The following is a 25,948-nucleotide window of genomic DNA, read 5'->3' as shown; positions in this document are numbered from 1 at the left end:
CCTCTGCCAAGTTTGCCAGTCATACTTAGACAGGTGGCCAGGGTGCCAAACCATAGCCAACCTAACGACTCTATGAGAGGTTTCCTACGTATGCTCTATGAGGTGGTGTCTATCCGCAGTAGAAGTGAAGGTTAGCGAGGGCGAGAATGTCTCTTCCACCGACGTCAGAAGGGGTGGATTAGGGTTATTGGTAATCGTTAATCTTGCTACTGGTAAAAGAAGCTTAAATATTTCTGTATTTGCAGATATAATCGCCGGCAGCGTTGGGGGTGCGGAAAGTGTGTTCAACAAGACGTCAGGGGTGTTAGAGAAGAAGCTATGTCCGCGTTCTAGGTGCTATTATTTACCCCGTTGATGTCTAGGTGTTAGGAAGGTTGCTTGAGCGCTTTTCTGGATAGAAAACATTCCAACGCGTTCCTTGGAAGATCGATCTGTCGTTTTGGTTTTTGTTTCGGCACATGCCGTGTTGTAAGCCGTAGTGACCGTATCGTATCCGTGGGCCGTGTCCCCCCGGAGCTCCGCCTTTCTCCTCCGGGCTAGCCCGTGTCCGTCCGACCGGCAGCCGCCAAACTGTCTGGAAACGCTGCGGGAGGTCAGTCCGATCGTGAACTGCTTATCGTCCAACGAGCTCAGAAATGGTTACCATATCACGGCTCGCATGGCGTAGGTCGAGATAAGTCACATTCCACATCATGCTCGGCCCCCCCCTGTCGTGATCCTTGGCGTAGTGACCTGACCCTATTTCGACCTACGCCGTGCGAGCCGTGATATGGCCTGCGTACGGAGCAGTGATGGGCGGGCTGCTACATGTATATACTGTTCTAGAAAGATGGCCTTGCTTCAACCTGTCCTTGCCCTGGCATCGCCTCAAGTCTTGGAAGTAGTATTCATGCGGCTGTATATTGAGAGGCGGCCGCTGGTACGACGGAATAATGGGCCATAAGGTCAACCGTAGTACTACGAGGTCATATTTGGTTGATAGCTAGGGAACTCGCCTCTGAACTAGCTCGGTCAACACGAGTATAACGTCAGAAATCTACATGTATATTTAGTTCCCATAAATACCACTTCCTCTTTCAGCCACAGCTGCGTTCTTCCAAGAACCGACGGAGCAACTGTCACATTTAGGAGCCATTTATATCGACAACGTGTCTTCCATCATCTGTCTGGTTCTCGGAAAAAATCCCTCTTTAAGATTAGCAAGCCCGGCTAGGCCCAGTTGACATATGTAGTCGCCAACCCATCAATTGACTACAAACCTCTATCTATCAAAACATACGAAGACTTCCAAATATAGGCACTTTCCCAAGAGACGTATTCCATTTTTACCCACCTTTATAGCCGAACAGTGCCGATATAAGACAATTTGATCGATGCAAATCCACTTTTAAGGCGAGCAGCATAAGCTTAATACCAAGCGTAAGCCATGTCGCAAATACGGCAACCCAAAAGCTTCTAGAGCCATGCAGTCCCAGCAGATATTCGTAATTTGTCGTGATTACAGCTAATCTTCATCGTATGATTCGCTTATCTGATCCAAGAGTTGTTCGAGCTTATTGCCAAAACATATATCACAGAGGACAGAGTGCTATGGATGCTTCATATTGATATGCCTATACGAGCCTTTGGTCGCGAATAAGCACTAATTGTTGGTAAAAGGTCAGAAATTTAGCCTTTGATGAGAAATGACAGAATCTTTATCTGCTTCGTAATGATAGCACAGCCTTGAGCATCAGCATTTAGAACATTTGTATTACTGTTGGTTTACATGAAAAGTTCGAGTATATAAGTATGAGTTGAATGCCGGAAGTTGGTCCTGGCTCCCTCAGCAACACGACTACTTAGCTACGAAGTACCCCTTCCTCGAATCCGACTTCCTTAGCATCAGTCTCTCCAGTCATTTATTTCCTGGCACTTATTATCACCGTCTCAAAATGCGTTGGCCCAGCAAAGTAGGCCTCCTTTTCGGAGTCTTCTCTGCCTTGTTCACGGGGCCAGCAACAGCTGCCGAAACCCATGTTTGTCAGCCAGGAGGAGACTCGGTGACCAATAGTAATTGCATGGCAGCTGCCTCTGCTCTGCTCATTGCTTCAACCTCGTGTGAGGGTAAAGTCAATGTGCCCAAGGGCGTTATTGGCGCCAAGCACGGCAATTGCTGTGCGACTATGTGGCGTGATGCTGGCGCGACTGTTCACAGCCTCGATTACCTATCTGCAGCATTCATGGACAATGTTGCTGTTTGCCAGAGAGGCTACACGATTTTGGACGATGGTACGAGAGTGCAGACCAATGCCGAGGCGTGCGAGTGGGTAAAGATCATTGGGAGAGATGCCATACCTGATGAGGAGGAGAAGCCAACCCCAGAATTCAGAGGAATGACTCGTCAAGCTTTGCCGGAAGAAGCTGAATTGGCCAAGAGAGGTGCCATCAATGTGTGCGGCAGAGACTTCAACGACCTTATTGATGTCCCTGGCCTTGCTGCTAAAGGATACGAACTTGTTCAGACGACTACGGGTAGCGGCCAGGGTTTCAGCGTACCAGCTTCAATTTCTCAGTCGATATACTCGCAGCTCATCTCGCAGGTTGAGCATCAGGCCAGCGGCGCGGTGTCGAGACTGGCTGGCGAATATCTCACTCGCGAAGAATTTTCTTACACGGCAATGGATCTCGCCAACAAAGCTGCCAATTCTTGGAATGCGGTTCGTAATTCACTGGGCGATTCCGTGTTGGAACAGGTGATAAAAAAGGTGGTGACTCTTGGAAGTTTATCCAAGTTCAAGTCTGTCTCATACTCTCTCAGATACGCCTCTGGCGTAGCCGTGGTGGAGTTTATCGTCAATAACTATCGTCAATAACTACTACCAGTAGCGCTTGAATAAAAGTTGGCGGATAATATGCAACCACTAAAGACCAAGTACTTCACTAGGATACTGGGTGAAGTGCAGACAATACTGGGACTGCCAATGCACCTCCAGAGAGGAATTGTCCGTAATAGTGAGGCATAACCGACTGTAAATACTCTATAGCTTCAATAACATGGAGTATATTTTACAAGGGAAAAGTTTTCAGGCTGTAGACGTATCTTAGCGAACGTGTGTGTGAAACAAGGGAAAGAAAGAATTACTAGCATACAAGAGACTTCCCCTCTTCAATATAATCACGACGAGATAACAGTGAAAGACTACCGGAATAGAAAGCGGTGGTTAGCTTACATATATACTAAAGGGCATAGGAGATGTAGCCGTGCAAGCGGGGGACAGAAAAGCCGAGACCAGGCGACTATAAGAAGAGCTCCGATGAACAGAAGCACCGGTTCAATACACTGTATGCAATCTTAGATTATGGCAAGTCGCAAAGCAGGCAGGCTCTTACAAAGGAACTACAGAGAATGGTGTTTGGGTGGCAGATTGGGCTGTTGGTCAGCGAGACGCGGTCATGACCCATTTTCTACTACTGGCATCAAGACCTTTGTGTGAGCATATGAATTGATTCAATCTCGACTTTTGGCGAAGTGATACTCCGTTACGGAGCTCCGTCCATGTTGCATCTAAGTTGAATTGGTTGATGTCGTCATATTGGTTGTTAGACTCAGTACACGAAAATCTAGCAGCGATGTATTCTTAAGACACATGCATCACCAGTTTATTTGTATAAAGCACGCCGCATTTACACTGCTGGGCTTTAGTAGAAGCTGTCGCCGGTCTACTGTGCAATTGTTCTATCGGACACATGCAACTACTCGGATTCCTGTCCCAATCCCGCTCCGAATCCCTCATCATCTTGACAACCAGGCTTGTCAGTAGAGGATGAAGAAGACGAGTATCCAACTTGAAAAGTGTTTATCTGGCTCTCGGCTGGCTTCACGATTTCGTCGGATCAGGTGCAGAATGTTGAATTGCACCGAAGGTCCGTTCTGAGGCTATATTCGCCTGTCTTGTAGGGGACAGTGTTAAACCCTTGCAATACGGCCAGATTTAGCTAGAAGCCCGTCCAATTCCAAGACGTTGCAATTTAGATACATAAAGGGCCTCGCCTCCGACAGCTGGCCTGAAACTAGACGTAAACCTACACATCAATCCATAATCTACAGCTCTCGCCAGAGTTCCTATACCCATGCTCATTGCGGTTGAAACCAACTGAGCGCGAGCACACATGTGACTTTCAGTATCATTTTCGACTATTCCACCGTATTTAGGATAGTTTGAGCAGGACTACCTTGAAGATGCCGTTACTGGAGGTGAATCATCCTGGTGGCAATCTCCACGCCAATGAAAGCTAACGATGTGTGAAGCTCATCGTCGATGTTTTGAACTGGTGGAATGGCGTCAACAAAATAAAAGCGAATCTCAAGAAAAATCCAGATGCAATCAAGCTTGGCGTCTTGTCGGCCGCTGGAATCAACTTCCCTGCACTTTTTGACCCGGTTCAGACTCATCCCGGCGTCATCATTACCGCCATTGCTGCGAGATCGAAAGCGAAAGCAGAGGCGCAAGTCGCCAAATACAAACTAGGCGCGGTTAAAGTGTACGATTCCTACGAAGAGGTCCTCCAGGATCCCGATATCGATGCTGTTTATGTCCCTCTTCCCAATGGCCTACATCACAAGTGGGCATTGAACGCCTTGAGAGCGGGCAAACATGTGTTGATCGAGAAGCCTATTGCGTCCAATGCCGCTGAAGCCAAAGAGATTCGAGATTGCGCAAACGAAACTGGCAAAATTGCTCTGGAGGCTTACCATTGGCGGTTTTACCCTGCCGCTCATCGGGTGAAGGAGATTATCGAAAGCGGGAAATATGGCCACCTCACGGCCGTCTTTTCAAAGATGGTTCTGCCTCCTGGGACTCTAACCGCTAATGACATCAGATTCAACTACGAGCTGGGAGGCGGAGCTTCCATGGATCTTTGCTATGTCCTTTCCTCGTCTTTGTACTGGGCTTCCGCTCCCAACGATGTAAAAGGCACCAGTTTCGAAGTCCTATCGACGAAGCCTCAGCTCAGTAAGCGCGACAAGCGAGTTGATGAAAACATGGACGCCACCATCACGATTACCAACGCCGACAGCGCCAGGCCGCCGGTCAAGTGTACCACTGTTTCTGAACTACTGCCGCCCAAGCTCCTGGGCTTCATACCACAGATGTGGGGTGTGACACCGTTGGCGGTTCTGGAGCTAGAACAGGCCAAGATTGAGTTTACCGCCTTTGTCACGCCGTTTATCGGACATAAGATTATCATCACCGAGAAGAGCGGCAAGAAAACAACCGAGTCGTGCTATACAGGTGGGCCTCTATGGGGTGAGAGGGGTGAATCTTGGTGGACAACGTACAGGTATCAGCTCGAGGGTTTTGTCGATCGTATCAGAGCGGCCAAAAACCAAGACAAGTATGATGGACCTTGGGTTGATTTGGATGAAAGCGTCAAGCTTATGGAGATTGTGGATGCCGTCTATGACAAGTCCGGGATGCCAAAACGCGGCGTAGAGTGAAGGCCGGTGGCCTCGAATATCATTGTTTAGGCTGTAACTTCCAATGCAGTTGTGAATGCCTCTATTGCTCCGATCATGGTTCTGATGACGACTAGGGTTTTGGAGATGTTATTTGCTTGCTATCTTATACTCATCGTTTCAATCTACCTCGCAGTCCTTCTTATATTTGAACCAAACATGCAGAGGGTGTTGAAAAATACTGATGTCAATTTAGAAGTATTTCGAGCGTCTACTCGTGTGCGTGTTGGATGAACAGATCAAGCTGCCATTTCTCTATCCCCTCTTCTCTCTGCCATCCCCAGATTCAAGAAGATCAGCGTCACTCTTCTCCCAATAGTGATTGACCCCAATGGATTTGATGAGTTCTTCATGCTCCCCGCTCCTCACTGTGATACTAAACGGGAAACTCGCGGGATGGCTAACCAGCCCTGGCACATGTTCTAGTTTGGGTTCCATCACAACCCCTTGTTCGTCTACCGCCTTGCTGATGTTGAAATTAGCTAGCAGCCGAGCAATCGTTATGAAGAGAGTATCATCGGCCATATACCGCCCAGGGCAGATTCTGCGGCCGTAACCAAATGCTTCGACCGGATCAGGTTCATTGCGCGGCTTGAGAAACCTCTCTGGAGAGAAGCGAAACGGATCTGGATATGTTTGAGGATCATGGTGAATCCACCACACCGCGGGGAGCAGGATCGTTCCCTTGGGAATGCGGTAACCATCATAGATGACCTCGTCACTGGCTGCATGCGGTGTGGTGACTGGAACAATTGAGAACCATCGAAGAGCTTCCTTGACAATAGCCGAGGTATATGGCAGCCGTTCCTGATCCTCGAACTGAGGAATTCGAGTTGGAGATGTGCCAATCAATTCATCAATTTCCTCTTGTGCCCTCTGCTGTACTTCCGGAAATAGAGTCATGGCCAATGTAAAGGCGGTCATAACTGATACAGTAGCTTCTGCTCCCGCACCGTAAAGGACTCCTGCCGCCCATTTGATAGCCTCCTCATCGGCGTAGTCGAGTTTTCCAGTTTTCGATTCACTGTTGCATCGTTCAATAAGGCCCGACACAAACGATGGGCGATGGGTGCCGTTTGCCACTTGCCGCTTAACGAACGAGTAGGGAATGTTCACCACATCATGGTTGACCTTGTTGTATTGCCGGGCTGTCTCCTTGAATGCCGTCCCTGGGAACCAATCGGGTAAGTGCTTAAGAGCAGGTATCATGTCAACCAGTCTTGCTGCGGGCATCACGGCTTGTGAAAGGTTGACCATCATTGTCTCGATCAATTTCGTCAAAGGATCGACCGCGTCTTGCTCGATAGAATAGCCATATACGGTTTTCAGGATGATGGCGGCCGACTCGCTGTCAAATTTGGCATTTACTCAGCTGTGTTTCCCTTCCACTATAAAGAGTCCACGCACAAACTCACGTCCTAAAATGCTTGATAAGATTTTGGGGATCATCCACGGTCCGTCTCAAAAGGCGCCACGACTCGACATCTTGAACGCCATGGAACTGTGCGACGATCGTCTTTGTACCTACTTGTTGGTACATGAACTTCCTCTGCCGCCGGAAGTCTGCGTCATACTGTCTACCCGACGTGAACTTTTGAAACCCACACAGATCGAATGCAAAAACCGATCTCGGCCGATTGGAGGTCTTCAACGACATTTTGCCCATGATTTCATCCGCTGCCTGCTTGTCGTGGATGATGACAAAAGTTTGGCCCAGCACAGTCATGGAGCTGACTGGGCCATAGAGATCCTTGAACTTGAGCCAATGCTGGAACTCGGGCTTCCCGGATGGTGGGAGATCCAAGATGTTACCAAGGATGGGCAGACCCTGTGGCCCCGGAGGAAGACTCAACGAGCCATTCTTCTTTCGAATGCATTGGTGATAGACGAGAAAGCCTATCACAGCAACAATTCCAGCGACAACATGCGGTATACCGAACATGATGGCGATGAAGTTGGGGCGCGATAGATTTAACGACTATGAACAAGTAGCAACACGCGTCGAGAAGAAGAAAAAACCGCATCGCAAATTTCTTGACGAGGCTCTGGGAATGTTATCTTTATATGCCGTGATTGGTTACAGAATGTTACATTCTCGCTGGAGACAAACCCGGTAGGATTGATGTGACGCTCGGTTAACCCGAAACGGGTGATTTTCATGACCAATAGACACGCCACTCTCTTATCACTTGGTAGCAAGTTAGCGTACGTTATTAAATCCAAGATATATTTACACGATAATCTGCGCAGAAGTTTAGGGTAGCACTTGATTATGTCTATTGAAGTTGCGGTGAATTGAACGGACAGTTGGAATCAAGAGTGCTCAAGGCGCAGAAGTTGGGCACGCTTTCATGCGTCTAGGCAATTAATTTTATGCACCTAAGAAAAACCTCCTTCTCATAATTCTATTCAACATTACTGAAGGGTAATGACTAGCTTGCTAAGTTGTATCTGTGACTGCGCTTGTACCGGTTGAATAGTAGCGAAATACACTTCAGATTTACAGTTATAGGGCCTGGCAATAGCTTGGATCAACAGAGAAAGCCCATCCACTTGCTGCTTGGTAGACATATTCCGTTGCCAGCGGTCCATTTCATCTACTGCATCTGCAAGGTATATCGAGGGAGATTATCAATACTATATTTGCGAGCCTAAGCTGGCTATATAAAAGCCCTTAGACATCGATCCATATACATAGTTTGTCGCTTTATAGGACGACTCTTTTTAGTCGGTGTCTTCAAAGTTCACCAACCATATCCCATCGTTCTGACTCTCGTTTTTGAGCCGTCTTTGCGTTCGCTTCTCATCATCATTCGCCTGTGACTCTTCTCTTTGACGCAGCTTCAGCTCTTCCCAGTTCTGTGCAGGTATCACAGTAGAATCATATTCCGAGATAACCTCCCACACGCTCCCGTCTTTAGCTTCCCACGTATGTACAGAACGCACAAATTTCTCCAGAGTTTTGAGATTGGGTAGACACACCCATCCGTATCGGTTGCCATTGCTCATTCCGACAGCAGTTGGTTCGTATTCTGAAAAGAGATTGAACAAGCTTCGTCCGTCGAAATCTTCGAATCCCGGGGTACGATATACTCTTGTGATGAATGGATAGAATTCTTTCGGTCTGGGCCGTGAGCCTTTCCAATAATTCTTTTGTTCTGGGGTGGCAGGGGCGTTTGAGCGTCGTCTGGCAAACTGTTGTGTCTTTTGAGACGATTGGCTAATCTCGAGCATCTCTCCACCACTAGGGAGCCCCAAAAACCGAATTAATAGCATCGCTGTCCGCACAGTATCCGTAGCAGCGTTGTGTTGAGAGGCGGTCCGAGACTCCTGCGAGTGCCTGTAGCCTTCAAAACCACAAGCGATCAAAGTTTCACGCAGGCCAGGTGTTACAATCCCACCAGTCATACCACTTGCCACTTCTTGGAGATCAACCCAGGATGTGAAATAGTTTAACAGGTTCGGGTAGATGCTTGATAGCACCTGTAACTCGAAAACGATTGCAAATCCCGTTAGAATCAGAGGCGCGTCGCCCGACGTCTTGTCCCGAAATGACTCTATGATGCCTGTAATAGTCTCCTCTACCGTGTCGCTTGAGACACAGTGTTGTGTCCCGTATCGATGTTGTTCACGACCTCTCTCTCGCCTTTCTCTATCGATCAAGCGTATCCAGTGTGTTTCCAATCCCATAAAGTTACTGGCCGCATCTAATGTCTTGGGAAATTTGTCCATAGTTTTGCAACCAAGATGCAGATGGGCAGGTGAGAGAAGAGAAAGGCCAATCTCGGCCGGCTCTGAATTGTCTTTGCCCCATGGCTCAGCATCAACAATGACAAAGGCAGCGCCATTCGCGGATTCCTTGAGGGCTGTTATGTCCAAGATGCGGGATTCGTAGAGCCGCCGCCAGTGTTTTGTTTTGAAAGGTGGATGTGACTTGTAATGCATGTTTGAAAGCTGATGTGGGCTAGTTATATACCGTTGAGGAAGATCTGCATCTGGGCCTGGATAATGAGAATGAGAGAGAACATGGGAATCATAGAGTAGACATTCCTCACTGTGATGGGCAATAAGTGTAGAAATTACAGTCCGCCCTCTAGCTGCTATAGGTGAAGTTAACGCTGGTGCGGGAAAAAGAAACTTTCTGGCCATCCTCATACTTCCACAGAGTCATCAAATAGGTACATAAACTACTAGGTACCTATGAGTGCCTGATAGACTACAACTGATAAGGTTGCTACTTGTACTTGGATACCGACATCCAGGTGGGTTTATTAGTAGAGTAGGTACATGCCATGCAAGTTTTGTGAGTTATGATGCATCTTGTATGCGAGTATCATCCATTCATCGCCGGCCAGGATCGATTTATGCCCTCTGGGCCTGGACGAAATGCGGCTATACACCGTCCCTAGGAGTCCTGGAATAATTTGTTTTTGTCTCCCGCTACAACCATGCGCAGTCAGCCTGGTGTCTTATACTTTGAAGTTCCATCTAGCAAAACTGCAATCAGAGTTTAAAACCCACTTTACCTAACACATACAGTGTCGTATTAGTTCACTTGAATGCCGTCACGGCTGTTCTCGGGCATGTCCACTCGGATGTAAATACCGAGGCTGCATGACTAGGGTTGCAGGCAATTTTTAGAAACTTGATCTGCATATCCGCATCTCTCATTGGGGCGGATCAAGGATGCAATTCCATGTCATTATTCCTGCTCTCGATTATAAGCAGAATTTCTAATGTTGAGGACACGAACGCAAAGACCTTTGTTTTGTCACATGCTCATATCTAAGGTATAAAACGTCCTCATGGACTGCGTCTAAACTTGACAGCTTTCATAGCCCTCAGAGTATCGTATATCAAGATTATACTTTTGAAAATTCATCATGTTCAAGATGAAAGCTCTTATTGCTTTACTGGCTTTCACAGTCAGCTCGTTTGCGGCTAGTAGAACCTCTCCACCTGCTGGTGCTCTTGTTGTCGGTCCGGGCAATTACTCAACGGTGCAAGCAGCTGTCAATGCCCTCAAATCAACGACACAAGAACAAATCATTTTCATCAACCCCGGCACCTACAATGAGCAAGTCACTATTAATAAGCTCAGCGGACCACTCACCATCTATGGCTATACTCAAAATACAGCATCCTACGCCTCCAACGTGGTTACAATAACTGCATCCCACAGCTTACAGGACGAAGCTACCGATGATGCAACCGGAACACTAAGAGTAGAAACAACCAACTTCAAGTTATACAACGTCAATATTGTCAACTCACATGGCAGCGGCTCACAGGCTTTGGCCGTATCTGCAAATGCTGGGGTAAGATGACAAGACTCATACTCCAGCCAATCTCATTTTCAAGACCGTAATCTGACTTGGCTCAACAGAATCAAGGCTATTATGCCTGCTCCTTCAAAGGTTTTCAAGATACCTTGCTCGCAGAAACCGGCGCCCAGCTCTATTCGGCCTGCTACATTGAAGGCGCTACCGATTTCATCTTTGGCCAGCAAGCCACTGCCTGGTTCCAGAAGTGCACGATCGCAGTGCTCCCTACTTCCATCGGCTATATCTCCGCATCTGGGCGCTCATCGAACTCGTCCAGTTATTATGTCTTCAACGGGGCCACCATTGGGGCAGCTCCGGGTAAAAGCGTCTCCAGCGGGGTGTACTACCTTGGTCGGCCATGGGGGGATTATGCCCGAGTTGCATACCAGTCTTGCTCCATGAGCAATGTCATTAACAGTGCCGGTTGGCATATCTGGAACACGGGCGATGAGCGGACTGATCATGTCTCCTTTGGCGAATATTCAAACTCGGGAGCCGGGGCGTCGGGGACAAGGGCGTCGTTTGCCACGAAACTAGGCAGTGCCTTGGCAATTGGAAACATTCTGGGTAGCAGTTACGCTTCGCAGTACTACGTAGATACCTCGTATCTTTGAATTAGCTAGTAGTTGAATAGATAGACTGCATAGGAGCATTCGATAGTTCGCTTCATCGTGACCGCATCAGACCACACCAAGCCGGTACGGCCCTTTTAACTGTTTGGCACTGTCTTCTCGGATCATCTGGCAATTGGCGCGCAAGTGATCTAGACTCGAACGAAAGAAGAGCAACTTCTGCCTAAAAGCTACGAAGAAAAATACCACCGAAGTAGCGTCTTCATTGGCAGGGAAGAGCAGGTAGAAAATTCAATTGCATGGAATATATATATCCGGGGAAGTTGCTGGTCTTTTTGAGGTTGCATCCACAGCGTGACATTGCATTTAAATATCCGGTCTAGCCACAATGGCTAATGGGGGAGAAAACTTACCGTGAATGGCAAATTCGGAAGAAGGGATGCCGTGTCTATAAGAGGAAATATCGACCTATATGTCTATTGATATACCGTAGGTGCTCTCTCTCTCATTGTACAAGGGAATCCGTGGAGAGACTTTAGTATATAAAGCTGCTTCCCCGACCAGTTTATCAGTGTAAGTAGTCTCAGCTTCACATGCTTCTAGGCCATTATATGGTATTCGCCTTTGCAATATGAAGCTCACAAAGAGTTCCCTCCTTGCCGCTGCAACTGCAGCCTCGACATTGGCGGCGGTGCTACAACCAGTTCCGCGTGCTTCTAGTTTTGTGTCGATATCAGGGACCCAGTTCAACATTGATGGCAAAGTAGGCTACTTTGCGGGCACCAATTGCTACTGGTGTTCTTTCCTTAGCAATCCCGCGGACGTTGATACAACGTTCAGCCACATTGCTTCCTCTGGACTCAAGGTCGTGCGTGTCTGGGGCTTCAACGATGTCAACCAGCAGCCTTCCCCTGGAAACATTTGGTTCCAGAAGTTATCAGCATCTGGGTCCACGATCAATACTGGAGCCGACGGACTACAGCTCCTTGATAATGTAGTCAAGTCAGCTGAGCAGCATAACCTCAAGCTCATTATTCCATTTGTCAACAACTGGAATGACTATGGTGGAATCAACGCCTATGTGAATGCCTTTGGCGGCAATGCCACTACTTGGTTCACTAATTCGGCAGCTCAAGCTCAGTACCGCAAGTACATTCAGGCTGTCGTCAGTCGTTACATCAACTCGACGGCCATCTTTGCGTGGGAGCTGGGCAACGAGCCTCGCTGCAACCAGTGCGATACTGGCGTCATAGTTACATGGGCTACAAGCGTATCTCAGTACGTCAAGTCACTCGACTCAAACCATCTTGTGACGCTTGGAGATGAGGGACTTGGTCTCAGCACCGGAGACGGCTCTTATCCGTATACTTATGGAGAGGGCACCGACTTTGCCAAGAATGTACAAATCAAGACACTCGACTTTGGTACTTTCCACCTTTACCCGGATTCTTGTAAGTATTCTATGAGACAAGAAGTTGGAAAAGCTTCATCAATGTTAACTTGGCCATGAATAGGGGGCACAAACTATCCTTGGGGAACTACTTGGGTTCAAACCCATGCTGCGGCCTGTGTAGCAGCAGGCAAGCCATGCGTGTTTGAAGAATGTAAGTGATCTAGATCTTCTCCCTGGTTGGGCTCAACTAACATCGCGATTAGACGGTGCACAGAACAATCCCTGCACTAACGAGGCTCCCTGGCAAAGCACCTCTTTGGCAACTCGCGGTATGGGCGGCGATATGTTTTGGCAGTGGGGAGACACCCTTTCCTACGGTCAATCGAACAGTGATCCATACACTGTCTGGTACAACTCATCGAACTGGCAATGTTTGGTTCAAAACCACGTTACGGCTATCAACGGAGGCACTCCTCCTCCTCCCGCCTCTTCGACTACGGCTGTCTCGTCTAGGACGACATCGACCGCCTCGCAACCGACTGGCAGCTGCTCCCCCTTGTATGGACAGTGTGGAGGCAATGGATGGGCTGGTCCTAAGTGCTGCTCACAGGGAACTTGTAAATATAGTAACGATTGGTACTCACAGTGTGTGCCTTGATGAAGCGCTGGAGATGCAGTACATGTACTCAGCTACGAAGTTGATACAATGAAGGGTCGTTACCTATGCACCTGAGAGGATGAATACAGCTTTCCTCTGACCTTGTGATCTATGGTACTGTTCAGATAGTAGCCTCCTGCTCAAGTGTATATTCATCAACAGCTTCTATCGCTTGCCTGATGTAATGCAGTATCTTGGCATGTCTATTGATCGACATAGAGCGGGATGATGGAGCAACTCGAAAGATTCTTGCGCTAAACTTAGCCTCTGAAAAAAACACCGTGCGCGATCGGACTAGATTGTCGCTATTAGCACGGCGCGGAGCCTCAAAGCTCGAGACCCGCGTCGACTTGCTTTTCGCCAAACAACAGTCCCGCCTCCAATCAACTTTGTCGATCTCGCGTCTCTCCACCCATTTCAGCCTCATCTTGTTTCGTCCTTTGTCGTTTCTCTTCTTTTTCCTTCTCTTCTGCCGCCGCCGTTAAAAACACCACAGCATTCCATGCATCCTCATTTTTGAGGTCCGTGACCATGGCGAGGAGATCGCGACCCAGCACCAACTCGTCGCCGACGTCATTCTACACGAGCAAAGAAGACGAATCAGACCGCACTGCCAAGTCGACGACCGCGAGTACGCCTGTAAAAGGCCAGCCGTGCCCGTATCGAGAGGCGCGCGAGCTGCCGCATGAGTTGAAGGAGCACTGCCAGATCTTCCTTGAGGAACAGCTATGTATGCATGCGTTGATATGCACCTCAATATACACCCGCTTCCATCGGCGGCCTGTATGCACAAGGACCTGACGCTCGACCACTTTTTAGATACCTGCGCTATCGACCTCCTCAACAGCATTCTTGGCTCCGGCGTGTCAAGAAAATCCCCGAGCAGCAAGCCGGCCGCCATCCCCCCGCCTAGCCATCTCGCACTCCTCGGCACCATTGCCGTTCACCCAATACACACAACGCGCGTCGACAAACCCGAGCATCTCGACGTCTCCTCCCTCGCCTTGGGCTACCTTCGCAACGTTCTCACCGTGGTTGGACCGCTTCACGCCGACTTTCGGACCGCATTCCAGTTCCGCTCAATACCGAGATGGAAGAGTCGAGCAGGACATGTTGGCCATGGTAGCGACAGCGATATGTCTGATGACGATTCAAAGGGCCGCAATGATTCTCTACGGGGGAGAATCGCAAACGAGGGCGGTGTGTGGGTCAAGGGCCAGGACTTCTGGTCTACCGTGGGGTGGGCGTTTCACTGCTGCTCACTGATGCCACACCGATGGCGGTACTGGAAGGCGTGGTTGGAGTTTATGCTGGATGTGTTGGATGCCGACTGGGCTGAGAGAGAGCGTCGCGACAAGGAGGACCATGAGACGAATGGTCAAGTGGGCGATGCACCTACCGTGTGGCGCGCCGAATCCATAATCACCATGTACATGGACCAGAAAGATGGCCGCCACTCTGGTCCCAAGGCGATCATGAGGGCATTGCTTGCTTACAACGGCAGCGTGTCTTCTTCGTCTTTCCAGGAAATATTTGACAAGGAGCACAAAGGACCGCGGCAGCGGGGGAAGAAGCGGAAGCGCGACGCGGTCCTTGACCTGGCCAACGACCAATTTGGCGACTATTTCGACGAAGACGACTCGATATCCTCTGGCGTCTCCGAACCTCCAACCCCTCAAAAGCAGCGCACAAAAGCTGGCGGCTCGGGAGTCAGCTCGGGGGTCAGCGCAGGCATGGTTGAGTCCATCCACCTACGGATGCGGCTATTCAGACTGCTTTCTGCAGCTACGCATACGCTAAGCAGCAAACGCGAGCTTGACAGGCTTTACGAGGACTTTGCAGCCAGCATCAAGGTCCTTCCCTTGGATATGTTTGCGTTATTCGTCTCCCAGCGAGAGAACCCTCTGCTGCCTGAATCGCACGTCACCTTGACCAAGGAACTCTTCCATCGGCTTCTCCCTTCATCCTTCAAAGACCCCCGCAGGGCGGACAAGGAAGGCCATTCTAGAGGCAGTTTGACAAAGCCCATGCTGGAAGAGTGCTACGTATGCCACCCCGCCAATACGGTTGGCCTGGAGGACAATGCCAAGTTGTCGCTGGTGGTTGAGAGCGCGATACAGCTGCTGTGGAATTTCGATATGGTGGAGTACACAGACAGCTTCAAAGTCGCAGTGGAGAAGGGTATAGACGCGCGAGAGAAGAAGGCGCAGAGGAAGAGGACGGGGCCCCGAAAGGCCGACGCAGGCGATTCGCACGCTCACAACGTCATGAACGCATCTACCGAGAGGATTCGAACTTTGGTGGAGATGCTAGAGATCTCTGCTAGTTGAGTCTTCTTTTTTACAGCGTGCGTATTTCCCCCATTGTGTTTGGCGTTTGTTTTTTTCTTGTGCACATGTCAGTGCTGCGGACGGTGTCTTGGTCTGTTTTCTGTTTGAAAAGCCATTGAGAAAAAATGGCGAGTGACGAACGTTGCTGTTTTCATGATTGAGAGAGAGAGAAAACCGTCTGCCGGAACAGAATTGGGAAGCAAGGCGTTTTAAAGGGCAACTCTTGGGGGTATACAGTATGATACATATAATACACGTCTATCCGCCCCATCGATCCATAGATAGATACACACCTATTCATAGTACAGATGATACCATTTTGTTGACATTGTCGCTTTGTCTTCATTTTTTTCGTTTCCATATTCAGTCTGTTGCCTTTGTGCTAAGCAGTCGCTTGATCAAGACGTGGTCATCGATTTCTCTTCGTGGCCGCGGGGTTCCACGCCGTAGGTTGCCATTTCTCGCCGGGTCCCTGAGCTTTTGCCCTAGCCCAAGGATCATTTTCATCTGCCTTTTCCGTCTTCTTCGCCTGAGGAGATGCCGCGCTCGCCTCGTCTGCCGGCGCTCTCTCCTTGGCCAACGGCAGCTTCTCCTGTTCCCTCGGGGCCTCCATGACCCTAGGCTTGGCCTCCCAGCGCGCGTCCGCCTCGGCGGCGAGGTACTTCATCCTCTCCTGGCGCGCCACCTCCTCGTGCTGCTCTTGCAGCGTCGGGGGATCTCGCCGTGTGTGCCGCAGCCACTGGTGCCATTGCGGGCTGACCTTGACCTCGGAGTAGTGCGTTGATCGGGGATAGGAGACGATGCGGCGCCAGCGCTCGCCGGATTCCTTGGTCCCGCGGGTGTTGCGGAACTCCCAGAAGGTGTTGCCTTTGAGATCAAAGCCTGGGAGAAGAAGTAAGAATGTGAGTTGGGCGGGTTTGTTCTCAGCTATATATAGATGTGGTTTTGATGGCATTGGAGGCGAATAGAAGACACTACTAAGGGAGAGAGAGCTTCAACACGAGACAAGGAAGCATACCAATGAGAAAGCGCCGCCGCCAAGGGAGGCGCAGGGCCTTCCACTTGTACCACGCCTGAGCAAAGGGGCCTATTGACTTCGACGTCATGAGGATGCGGCGACGATGGTCTTTTTGGGAGATGAGCTTTTGCCGGCGAGGTTCTTCCGTCATGGGATTTGAATTCAAATGCGCTACCAAGTGAAGTGGCTGTGCGGCGCCACCTTTTTGCCGGCACCAGCCACCACACGCAGCTCCAAAGCACGTTACTGTACTGTACCCTTACCCGCTGCCCCTCTCTTTGCAATCAACCTGAAGTACCTAGAGTACATGCGAACTCCTTTGCAGCAATGCATCAGCAATGCATCTTCTCTGCGATCGAACCCTGCAGGAGCTGGCCTGTTAGAAAAGCACGGCTTAGCGAAACGAGGGGTCCTGGAGTTTAATGCGAGTCACCTCCCTATGTCGTCATCAGTGAGCATACAGTACAAGACCCCTACTATCATTGATATTAACAGGCTGCCCGCTTGAGCTGCAAGTTATTAATAGACTCCCGCGGTACCGGTGCTAGCACTTTGACCCGTACCTGTACCTGTACCTGAGGCTGTCCAATTTTGTTCCGTAGAATCGTCAACTCAGCCCCCGGTCGCCTTGTAATAACTGTAATTTGGCGCCAGATTCTCCCCCGCCAGCTCCTGCGCCTGGAGCTGACGTGCGTCACCCGCCAAGGGGCCAAACAAGAGTACTTGAACCCTTTTCTTCTTCTTCCTCCCTCTGCTCTTATAGTATTACTATTCTTGCTTCTCCTCCCTCTTGGTCGCTGTTCGCGAGCAGTTCCCTCATACGTTACCGAATACATCCTAAATTTCTTCACTGTTGCTATGCAGTAAATTCCAGTCCGCTGGGTTTCTCTGTTGCGACTACATTCCGAACCTGCCGCTTACTCACCCCGTCTGACGCTGACTTGGTGACGACATCATCCTCGACATCCGATCACAACAAATCGCCTTTCCCCCGACTTCCGCCCTCAGATTCCCAAGAAACAATACCAGAGACATCAGACATAGAGGAGGACGCATCAACTAGGAGGTTGCGCGCTTCCATAGATCCAAAAATGGCATCCGTCTCATCCTTGGATAAGGACCTGCGCAGATTGCGCCTGGAGAAATACACTCCCGCAGCAGCCGACGAGGCTCGCGCATGGATCGAAGAGACCCTGGGAGAACCGCTGCCGTCAAAGGATCTGCTGGACGGCCTCAAAGATGGCGTCGCTCTCTGCAAGTATGCGATGCGCCCGCGCCCGCGCTCTCCATACATTGTTTCTATTGTCGTGTGCTAACCTTTTTGTCCCGCTCAGGCTCATCAATCTCGTCGCGCCCAGCCCCGGCATCAAGTTCAAAAAGTCAGCCATGCCCTTTGTTCAGATGGAAAACATATCGCATTTCTTGCGCGCATGCCAGGCTCCGCCGTTGAACTTGCACCAACACGATACGTTTCTCACTGTCGACTTGTATGAGCGAAAAGACCCCGCCCAGGTGCTTCAATGCATTGGCGCATTCAGCAGAGCCGCGAATGCCGCAAACCCCAACAACTTCCCGAATTCCATCGGGCCCAAAACAGCAAGGCTCGGTGTTGGATCAGCAGACGGCAGCGTTAGACCAACGAGCTCCAGCGGCCAGTCGGTCAGCAGCTGGAGCAAGAAGGAGCACGAAGGCTCGACGGCTCCGGCCTGGAATATTGCACAATACGGCTATATGGGCGGCGCCAGTCAGGGCAGCATGGGGGTCGCTTTTGGGGCTCGCAGGCAGATCACTAGTAGTACGCCTCAGGTACCAAGTTTGGCTGAGAAGGAGCGTATCCGGAAGGAAAAGATAGCGGAAGAAGAACGCCAGCGACAAGAAGCCCAGGCCCGGCGCCAAGCCCAGCTGGAGACCGAAGAACGTGCTCGTGCCGAGGAGGAGAAGCGATGGCAGCAAGAGACGGAGAGACAGAGGGAGGATGAGCGCCGCAAGGTCCTACAGGAGAAGCAGAAGTGGGAGGAAGAGGAGAGGCAGTGGAGGCTGACCGAAGATAAGCGCCGAAAGGAAGAAGCTGAGGCCGAGGCTCTTGTCGAGGAAGAGCGACGCCGTGCCAGAACCCGCAGCCCTGCCAAGCTACGTGGGCAATACCTAAGCCAGTACCAAGCCGAGCAGGCTAGCGATGAGAAGGTCGAAGCTGACGAGTCAGCGCAAAAAGAGCGGGTTCATGAGGCACGACAGCGCGAAGCCGAGTATGAGCGTGAGCGACAGGAGCGAGCTGCTGAAGGCAAAGTGCCTGATTCACCGGTTCGACTAAGAGGTCGGCCAGGCGAACCGCGAAGCCCCCGGGGGCAAGGCAATACCTCGCAGCTGAACCGCCACGAGTCTTGGTCGCAGAACGAGCGAGAAGTCCTCCATACCAAGTGGAAGCAGCACCAAGATAACCTGAAAGAGGATGAGCGAGAGGGACTGGCCTCGTCGCCGCTGCCCAAGTCTCCCAGGCCTCTGCCAACTCCCAGCGCTGTTCCGGGTGGACGGCCACTGCCTGATCCAGCCAAATACTCATCCCCTCCGAGAGAAGCGCCGCAGAATCGCACAGACCGCTTCCTGGCTTCCAACCCGGCCCCCATGCCGTTTGTGGCCCAGCAGACTTATGCTCGAGAGCTCGGCGCAACGGAGGAACGCGATGCCGAGGACCAGCGTCGAATCCAGGGCCAGGACAAGACCAAGGCGGGCGGCTGGGCGTCCAAGTCGCTGCTCGAGCGCGAGAAGGATCTGGAGAGACAGCGCCAGCAGGAGTGGGAGGAGGCCCAGAAGGAGACGGCGGCCATCAAACGAGGCGACAGCGGCGTCGACGGCATTGGCGGCGGGATTGACGGTCGATGGGACGTCAGTCAGTGGAGTGGCTACACCGGCGGCGATGGCCAGAACAAAGGATCGCAGGGCATCGGCGCTGGGCGGAGGCAAATTGTAGGGCCGCGACCTCTACCGCGGTAGAGTAGAGCGTCCCCCCAAGATACACGGCTCGAAGCAAAAGGAAAGGGGAGAGGGGAAAGGGCATGTCGAGGAACCTCATTGGCAAAATACGTAGATGATCTTTGGCGGGCGTCCATCCGGTTAGAGGATTACATAAAAAAAGACGGGCGGTGGTGGTTGGGACGGAAAGGGCGGCGCATGTTATATCTGGCTTTTCTCATCTTCTTGTCCTTGTTGTATTTCTTCTTCTTCTTTGACTCATCCTTTTATCTTTTATCTCTATCTTCCTTTTTTGGCTTTCTCTTTTTTTCTCTTTCTTTTCTTCTTCTTTTGTATTCTTCTTGCAGAAATAATGTTTTTCAGCGTTGATAACATTTTATTGTTCTCTTTCTCTCCATCTATTTTGCAATCTGCGTCATCTTTTGTGAAGCTTCAATTTTATAGTAGCCGGCGTCAAACTCGGCTGGCGATCCCAAGCTAATAAATAACACGATTCCACATGCCAACCATCTCCGCCCCTCCCAATAAGTCATCCTTGACGTGGTCATATTTCCGCCGGCGGGACTGACGGTAACCCCCAATCTTGGCCAGAGGAGGACAGGGTAGCTTCATGGGATAGCTCGAGCCAGATTCTGCTAGGCCGGGCTTCCTCATGCAGGGCACGGCAGCCCACTCTCTCCATCCCTAGCTCAGGTGAAATCCACGGGAAGAATGGGGGTCCCCCAGCTCGAATTGGCTACCAAGCAGCAACGTTTGCTTTGTGCCCTCATCCCCATCATCATGATTGTCTTTTTGCCTGTTATGCTTTCGTGGGCCACGCGGACAAGGCAAAAACATGGCGGCAGGTGAGACATCTTTGCGTCATACAGCAGCTGGCAAAAATAAACCCCTGCCCTGCCCTGCACACGCACACGCAACACGCAACACAGTGCTGTATGCAGAGCACAGAGTTTAAAAGCCCTTGCGCTGGCTGATATCCCGGTCCATACATGCATTAGGTAGAAATCAACTGTTAGGCTGCCACCGGGACCCCGTCAGATATGGGCTAAAGGGTTTTGATGCTCAAGACAGAAATCCCTCGATACACACACGATTGGGGGGGGGGATACCGCCGGCCATACTGACTGACTTGATTTCTTTTCCACAAAAAGGCCACACACCCACTGTTCAAGTGTGGGCATGGACTGGAAAGTGAACACGGGGGCAGATGCTACAGTAACAAGAAGGCGTCTTCTCTTTCTGCTCTTTTTGGGGGCCCGGCTGTCGTAGTATGAGCGGGGATCAGCGACATATTTCCTTCTTTTTTTCTTTGCTGTTAAGAAACCTCCCATCGTTTACTTGCGAGGCCAAAAAAAAAAAAACCCTTGTTGCATCTCATCTTTTTTTTTCCTTTTTGCTCCTTTTTCTGTTAGTTTAGAATTTGTGTCATTGTGGGCCTTGAAGAACCACTTTGACTGAACCCGTCATCAAACCGTTTGTGTGCGGTGGCCGTTTTCTTTCTACTTTCTCTCTTTCCCCCTACCCTTTTCGCTCTTATCACGGGGACAGAAGCCCCTGCTGGGATTTTGACCCTCGTCTCTCGCTACCGAGAATAGACACTCGCAACCGAGTACGCTAGCCGTAGGGAACCGAAGCCGGAAGCTGGTTCTGTTCTTGTTTCCGTTTCAACGGCAGGGCCCCGAAAGGAAGAATAACCATGTTTATGCCGATGTGCCATTTTCAGCCGCTTTATTCTCGGACGCCTCAGTGCGGCACCTCTGGCACATGCACCAGCCCCCCAGGCTTCCCCGAGCCCATTCGCGTCGTTGCTGGACCGGCAGGGTCACGTCGCAGTAATGGTTGAGAATCTCCTCTCCCTTCTTGATGCCTCCGGGCCGGCCGCCGACGATACGCTGCTTCCTCGCCGAGAGGACCATCCGGCCGCTCCAGTCCCATGTGACGTTGGGGTCACAGTCGTGGTTGGCGAGACACCAATACGGATGCACCGCGGCAACGTCCGGCCTTCCATCTCGCGGGTTCTTGCGGGCCGAGGCGGTGCCCCGAAACTTGGCATAGAGCGTGTTGAGCACCCACAGGTCGTATTCCGGCAGCCCGGCGTAGATATCGACGTCCATCTTCTCCAGTATGTGCAGCGGCGTCTCGATGTTGTACTTGAAGGAGAAGGGAAGCGTCCACTCGGGCGGAGGGCCGGCGTTGGGCGACACGTTGATCTCGTTGGCCCGAGAAGGTACGAAATCGCCCCAGATGAACTTGATCTCTTGTACGTCCAGCGGATGAACCTCTTCGTTGACAGCCATCGCCAGAACCCGGGCAAGAAGAAGAAGATGCAGTGTCTCGTCGGCCTCGGATGCGCTGGGATCCTTGGCGATGGAGTCCACGTCCTTATCGCAGACGGCAGGATGGTAGCGCCTCTGAGCCTCGTCGTGGCATTCCTGGCTACAGAAGACGGTGTCGAAGCACTCTTCGCACTGAATAGACTGGTTCTCGCTGCTGCCAAGCCGGGCGAGCTCGGAACTGCAGGCGTCGCAGACCGAATCCTTGTGTCGGTTGTTGGCCGTGAGGAGAGTGTACTCCCTAAGCACAACCTCGCCGGCCTCGATATCCTCCTGGGCAAAGACGCCCAGCTGTTTGCACGTGGGGATGATCTCGTAGTTGTCCGTCTCGCTTTCCCCCTCTAACAAGACCGGCAGAGTCGCCACTTGGACGGCGCACTTGGGAGCCATCTCCCTCAGGCCGTCGTTCAAAGACTGCAAAGACTCTGGAGAGAAGCGATCCGGCTCATGCTCGTTCCAAGGATAGACCTCTCGGCGGACAAGGCCAAAGTCGGGCAAATCATCGACGTCAAAGTCTGTCAAGCCCAGCTTCTGCCTTGCCACGGTGTCGATATGGTTCCTGGTGTGGAGGAGTTTTGCATTCTGCGGCGCGGCCGCAAGGCCTCGATCGCAGAATTGAGAGGCACTTCTCAAGCAGCCGCACAGCAACAGGCTCAGCGATAGTATCTGATATGCTCTTATCGATGCCAGGAGCGCCAGCTGGCCAGAAGCCACGTCTGCGTCTCCGTGGGTCCCATTGGCCAGGTCAGGGTACTCATCGGCAAGGTGCCCCTGGACCAGGGCCTCCGGGAGAGGCTCTCCGATATATCGGCTCAAGGATTCTTGGGCCTGGTCGTGGTATTCGAACCCGTCGTTTACAATCTCATCCGTGAGGAGGAGAGCTCGATATGCGTCACCAGCGGCAAGATCGGGGTATCCGAGGTCTGCATAGATGGCGGCCCGCTCGAGATAGAGAATCAGGTCATAGGGCAAGCTTTTGAGCCCCTCGGTTAACAGCTGGCGACGCTCGAGCAGCGTCTCCTTGACGGCGGTTTGATCTGTGTCTGGGGACGACATTTGGTAACCAGTCAGTTCGTCGAAACCTAGCAACCAAGCAGGCTACAACACCACAACTCTAGGGTGCAAAGAATACGGCAAACGTTTGATGCAAAGTCAGAATCTGTGAAGGAAAAACCCAACAGCAAAACTGTCGTCAGCACCCAGGCCACACGCTCAAGCAGCGCTACAGTAGAAAGAATGTCGTTACCTGGATGACAGCGTGTCAGGGTTACAAAAGACCGAAAGGCCCGCCGAGCTGAAACAAGGGATAAGAAAGAGACCGGAGAACCCTCGAGGCAAAAGCGTCAAGTGTCCAACGAGCGGTCAAATTCGTTTTGGGGCTTCTAAATGGCAACAAGTCTCTACCCTCTGACTCCGCAGCAAAGGGTTGGACAAAGAAATAGGCCGGTCTGTGGGGAGACTGCAAAAAAGGTCAATGGCAAGACCCCGAGGCCAGCTTAAGACGCAGGTCTGGCGGGTCGTAGGGATTGCCGCAGATGCGTGCCGCCGGCGGGCTGGGCTGGGCTGGGAGCTGCGGTTTTGCACGACCGCTTGGACGGGCAGCCAATGCAACAGCTTGCCAGGGTTATGGCACAAGATGGGAGGCACGGGATGCGGCCGTCTATATCCCCGCAAGGTGGCGGGCGCCGTATCCCAAAGGCGTCCAGGAGACACAGAGAAGGGGGTGGCCAAGCAAAGGCCGAGATAAGAGCCTGTAAGCCTGCGCGAGTGACCAGACGGAGGGCAGCGAATCAACAGGCACGGCCCGGGCTCGCAACACTCAAGTGAGGCTGTCTCGTGACGCACTATGCCGCCGTCCAGCTACAGGTCCAGACGTTTCGGACCCGAACAGCGAGCGAGTGGCTGCCACTGCTTGGAATGGATGGTATGGATGGTATGGCTCTGCCCTGCTACTCCTCGTATGGCTTGGCTGTGTGTGGAATAGCTCTGGCTCGACTTCTGCCGGGCTCCAAGCAAACCGATTGGGGCAGCGAGCAGCGGAAGTCGAAGCAGAACAAGACAGTCCCTGGAGATGGAGAATCGAGGGCCAAGAGACTAATTTGATATGTATCTCCAGACTGGTTGAGACCGGGAGAGGCTCTTTTTTTCCCTTTGCAATCGGTGAACAGCTGGGGGAAGGGACGCGACCAGGACAGGCCCGAATAGCGGCACACGCTGGAGCCTTTTTTTGCAGTCTGGCACCCCCTACTGGCCGGCGGATGACCAAGAGCCAATGATTCGCTATCCGCGCCGACTATGGCCACGACGTGCAGCAGACGGCCCTGATTGCGAATTGGGCAGCTCAAAGGGTTTAATAAATGAGAGCTGAGAGCTGGAGAGGAGGGAGGGAAGGGAGGGGGAGGGGAGGGAAAAAGAAGAAGCTGGGCTGAGGACGAGGGTTGGTAGGAGAGAGGTTGCCGTAGGGAGTGGGAAACGGGAACAAAGGCAGAGTAAAATTTTAATGAGGCCTTAGACGATACAGCGAACGGGCTAGCAGGCACGCAACTGTGTGGGATTAGGGTGGTTTAGCATGCTTTCCGCCTGACCCAGCTGGACCCTGAATCCCGGGTGGGACATACATTTTGTGGCAGCCAAGGGGATTTCAGGGTCTGGCCACACTAGAGTCGCATTTGGGCTGGAGGCTTCCCGGAGCCGGCAGTAACGTAGCGAAGACTCGCCTCTAACTAACTGTGCCAGTACCAGTTGCAGCAGCCAACAAGCAGTCGGTTGGCCTGTAACCCACTCACTAATCTGGTGGTTCCAGTACATGTAGCTTTGCTGTTGGGCTGTACAGCACCTGTTTGACACTTGATGGCTTGGGGGGACAGTTTCAAGTCCGGGGGATACATACAGATACCGCTTCAAACACCAATTCTCGACAAGGAGAAGGCACGCAGACACAGACACTGACACTGACACTGACACTGACACAGAAGAAGAGAAAAACCCACCCGTTTAATAATACAAGGCTAATGCAGAGATGCTGGCCCCCCCTCCTTCAGATGCCGGGTTCACATGCGCCCTTGGTTTGGGTGACAGGAGCACACCAAGTTTTTTCTGCCTTGCTGTTCACATGGCGGGGTGCCCAGCTTTTTTTTTTTTTTTTTTTTTTTTTTTTTGCCCTTCTCTTTGCCCCAATCCAAAGCTGCTGGGCTGGGCCATCTCCACCAAAGACCCCGCCGGCCGATTGTGCTGGTGACGGACTTGGGAGGGCATTCAGGCGGTTCCCCCCTATCGGATGGCCTCTCGCACTGCTATCTCAGTGTGGCCATACGAGTACACACACTCGCACACTCACTCACACACACGAGCGGACGGACGTTGGGAATGTGGCAACCGTCGGCACGCCGCGGCGGGGAATAACATGGGCTATGGATGGTCACCAGCATATTCCCGCCCAGACCCATCAGGAATTGCGTGCAGCAGCACTAACATGACGGTCACATCTCAATGCTCGCTTATGGAGGCATGAAGTGACGGCTCAGATGTTTGTTTTTTTCTTCTTCTTCCCGTGAGGCTGAACGGAGGGTCTCATGTGAAATGATGATGAATAACCCAACAAAGTTGTTGCGACTGGGAAAAACTTCATCATTACGTCATTGTTGCCAAATAGTGTTTTTGAGCCATCTCCCAATCAACAGCTGCGGTGACTGGGGACCGCCACCGAGAGCTATTCTGGGCGCCTCTCTTGTGGCTGTAAGTTGACGAGTGTGATGGATGGATGTATCCTTACTAACTTGGGGCAGTTGATATGATGCACTACTAGGTATCTTACCTTGTCACAGCTGGTTACATGCCGAGGGTCGAGACG

General features: G+C 51.4%; 10 protein-coding genes across 10 annotated transcripts; 6 read left to right on the top strand and 4 right to left on the bottom strand.

Moving 5' to 3' along the window:
* Positions 1–1,934: 1,934 nt before the first annotated feature.
* On the top strand, positions 1,935–2,855 carry Triagg1_5021 (uncharacterized protein; the record flags this gene model as incomplete). Its single annotated transcript, XM_062899490.1, has 1 exon — positions 1,935–2,855. The coding sequence occupies one exon, from the start codon at positions 1,935–1,937 to the stop codon at positions 2,853–2,855; it is 921 nt and encodes a 306-aa protein (XP_062756202.1).
* Positions 2,856–4,222: 1,367 nt separating this feature from the next.
* Positions 4,223–5,482, top strand: Triagg1_5020 (uncharacterized protein; the record flags this gene model as incomplete). The annotated part of the gene is made up of 2 exons (XM_062899489.1): positions 4,223–4,237; positions 4,292–5,482. The coding sequence occupies 2 exons, from the start codon at positions 4,223–4,225 to the stop codon at positions 5,480–5,482; spliced, it is 1,206 nt and encodes a 401-aa protein (XP_062756201.1).
* A 273-nt stretch (positions 5,483–5,755) lies between these two features.
* On the bottom strand, positions 5,756–7,442 carry Triagg1_5019 (uncharacterized protein; the record flags this gene model as incomplete). The annotated part of the gene is made up of 2 exons (XM_062899488.1): positions 5,756–6,848; positions 6,916–7,442. 2 exons carry the CDS (start codon positions 7,440–7,442, stop codon positions 5,756–5,758), a joined length of 1,620 nt encoding a protein of 539 aa, XP_062756200.1.
* A 782-nt stretch (positions 7,443–8,224) lies between these two features.
* Triagg1_5018 (uncharacterized protein) lies at positions 8,225–9,445 on the bottom strand (the record flags this gene model as incomplete). The annotated part of the gene is made up of 1 exon (XM_062899486.1): positions 8,225–9,445. One exon carries the CDS (start codon positions 9,443–9,445, stop codon positions 8,225–8,227), a length of 1,221 nt encoding a protein of 406 aa, XP_062756199.1.
* Positions 9,446–10,383: 938 nt separating this feature from the next.
* Positions 10,384–11,438, top strand: Triagg1_5017 (CAZyme family CE8; the record flags this gene model as incomplete). The annotated part of the gene is made up of 2 exons (XM_062899485.1): positions 10,384–10,818; positions 10,887–11,438. 2 exons carry the CDS (start codon positions 10,384–10,386, stop codon positions 11,436–11,438), a joined length of 987 nt encoding a protein of 328 aa, XP_062756198.1.
* A 589-nt stretch (positions 11,439–12,027) lies between these two features.
* Positions 12,028–13,499, top strand: Triagg1_5016 (CAZyme family GH5; the record flags this gene model as incomplete). The annotated part of the gene is made up of 4 exons (XM_062899484.1): positions 12,028–12,847; positions 12,911–13,000; positions 13,053–13,347; positions 13,436–13,499. The coding sequence occupies 4 exons, from the start codon at positions 12,028–12,030 to the stop codon at positions 13,497–13,499; spliced, it is 1,269 nt and encodes a 422-aa protein (XP_062756197.1).
* Positions 13,500–13,978: 479 nt separating this feature from the next.
* Positions 13,979–15,777, top strand: Triagg1_5015 (uncharacterized protein; the record flags this gene model as incomplete). The annotated part of the gene is made up of 2 exons (XM_062899483.1): positions 13,979–14,177; positions 14,267–15,777. 2 exons carry the CDS (start codon positions 13,979–13,981, stop codon positions 15,775–15,777), a joined length of 1,710 nt encoding a protein of 569 aa, XP_062756196.1.
* Positions 15,778–16,186: 409 nt separating this feature from the next.
* Positions 16,187–16,946, bottom strand: Triagg1_5014 (uncharacterized protein; the record flags this gene model as incomplete). The annotated part of the gene is made up of 2 exons (XM_062899482.1): positions 16,187–16,704; positions 16,796–16,946. The coding sequence occupies 2 exons, from the start codon at positions 16,944–16,946 to the stop codon at positions 16,187–16,189; spliced, it is 669 nt and encodes a 222-aa protein (XP_062756195.1).
* Positions 16,947–17,886: 940 nt separating this feature from the next.
* Triagg1_5013 (uncharacterized protein) lies at positions 17,887–19,786 on the top strand (the record flags this gene model as incomplete). Its single annotated transcript, XM_062899481.1, has 2 exons — positions 17,887–18,053; positions 18,130–19,786. The coding sequence occupies 2 exons, from the start codon at positions 17,887–17,889 to the stop codon at positions 19,784–19,786; spliced, it is 1,824 nt and encodes a 607-aa protein (XP_062756194.1).
* Positions 19,787–21,465: 1,679 nt separating this feature from the next.
* Triagg1_5012 (uncharacterized protein) lies at positions 21,466–23,154 on the bottom strand (the record flags this gene model as incomplete). The annotated part of the gene is made up of 1 exon (XM_062899480.1): positions 21,466–23,154. The coding sequence occupies one exon, from the start codon at positions 23,152–23,154 to the stop codon at positions 21,466–21,468; it is 1,689 nt and encodes a 562-aa protein (XP_062756193.1).
* Between the last annotated feature and the right edge of the window lie 2,794 nt (positions 23,155–25,948).

Source organism: Trichoderma aggressivum (assembly GCF_033847375.1).
Source record: "Trichoderma aggressivum f. europaeum strain CBS 100526 chromosome Unknown scaffold_016, whole genome shotgun sequence".
Taxonomy (NCBI): Eukaryota; Fungi; Ascomycota; class Sordariomycetes; order Hypocreales; family Hypocreaceae; genus Trichoderma; species Trichoderma aggressivum.
The sequence above is the reverse complement of the archived record's forward strand: the minus strand, read 5'-3'. Positions and strand labels throughout refer to the sequence as shown.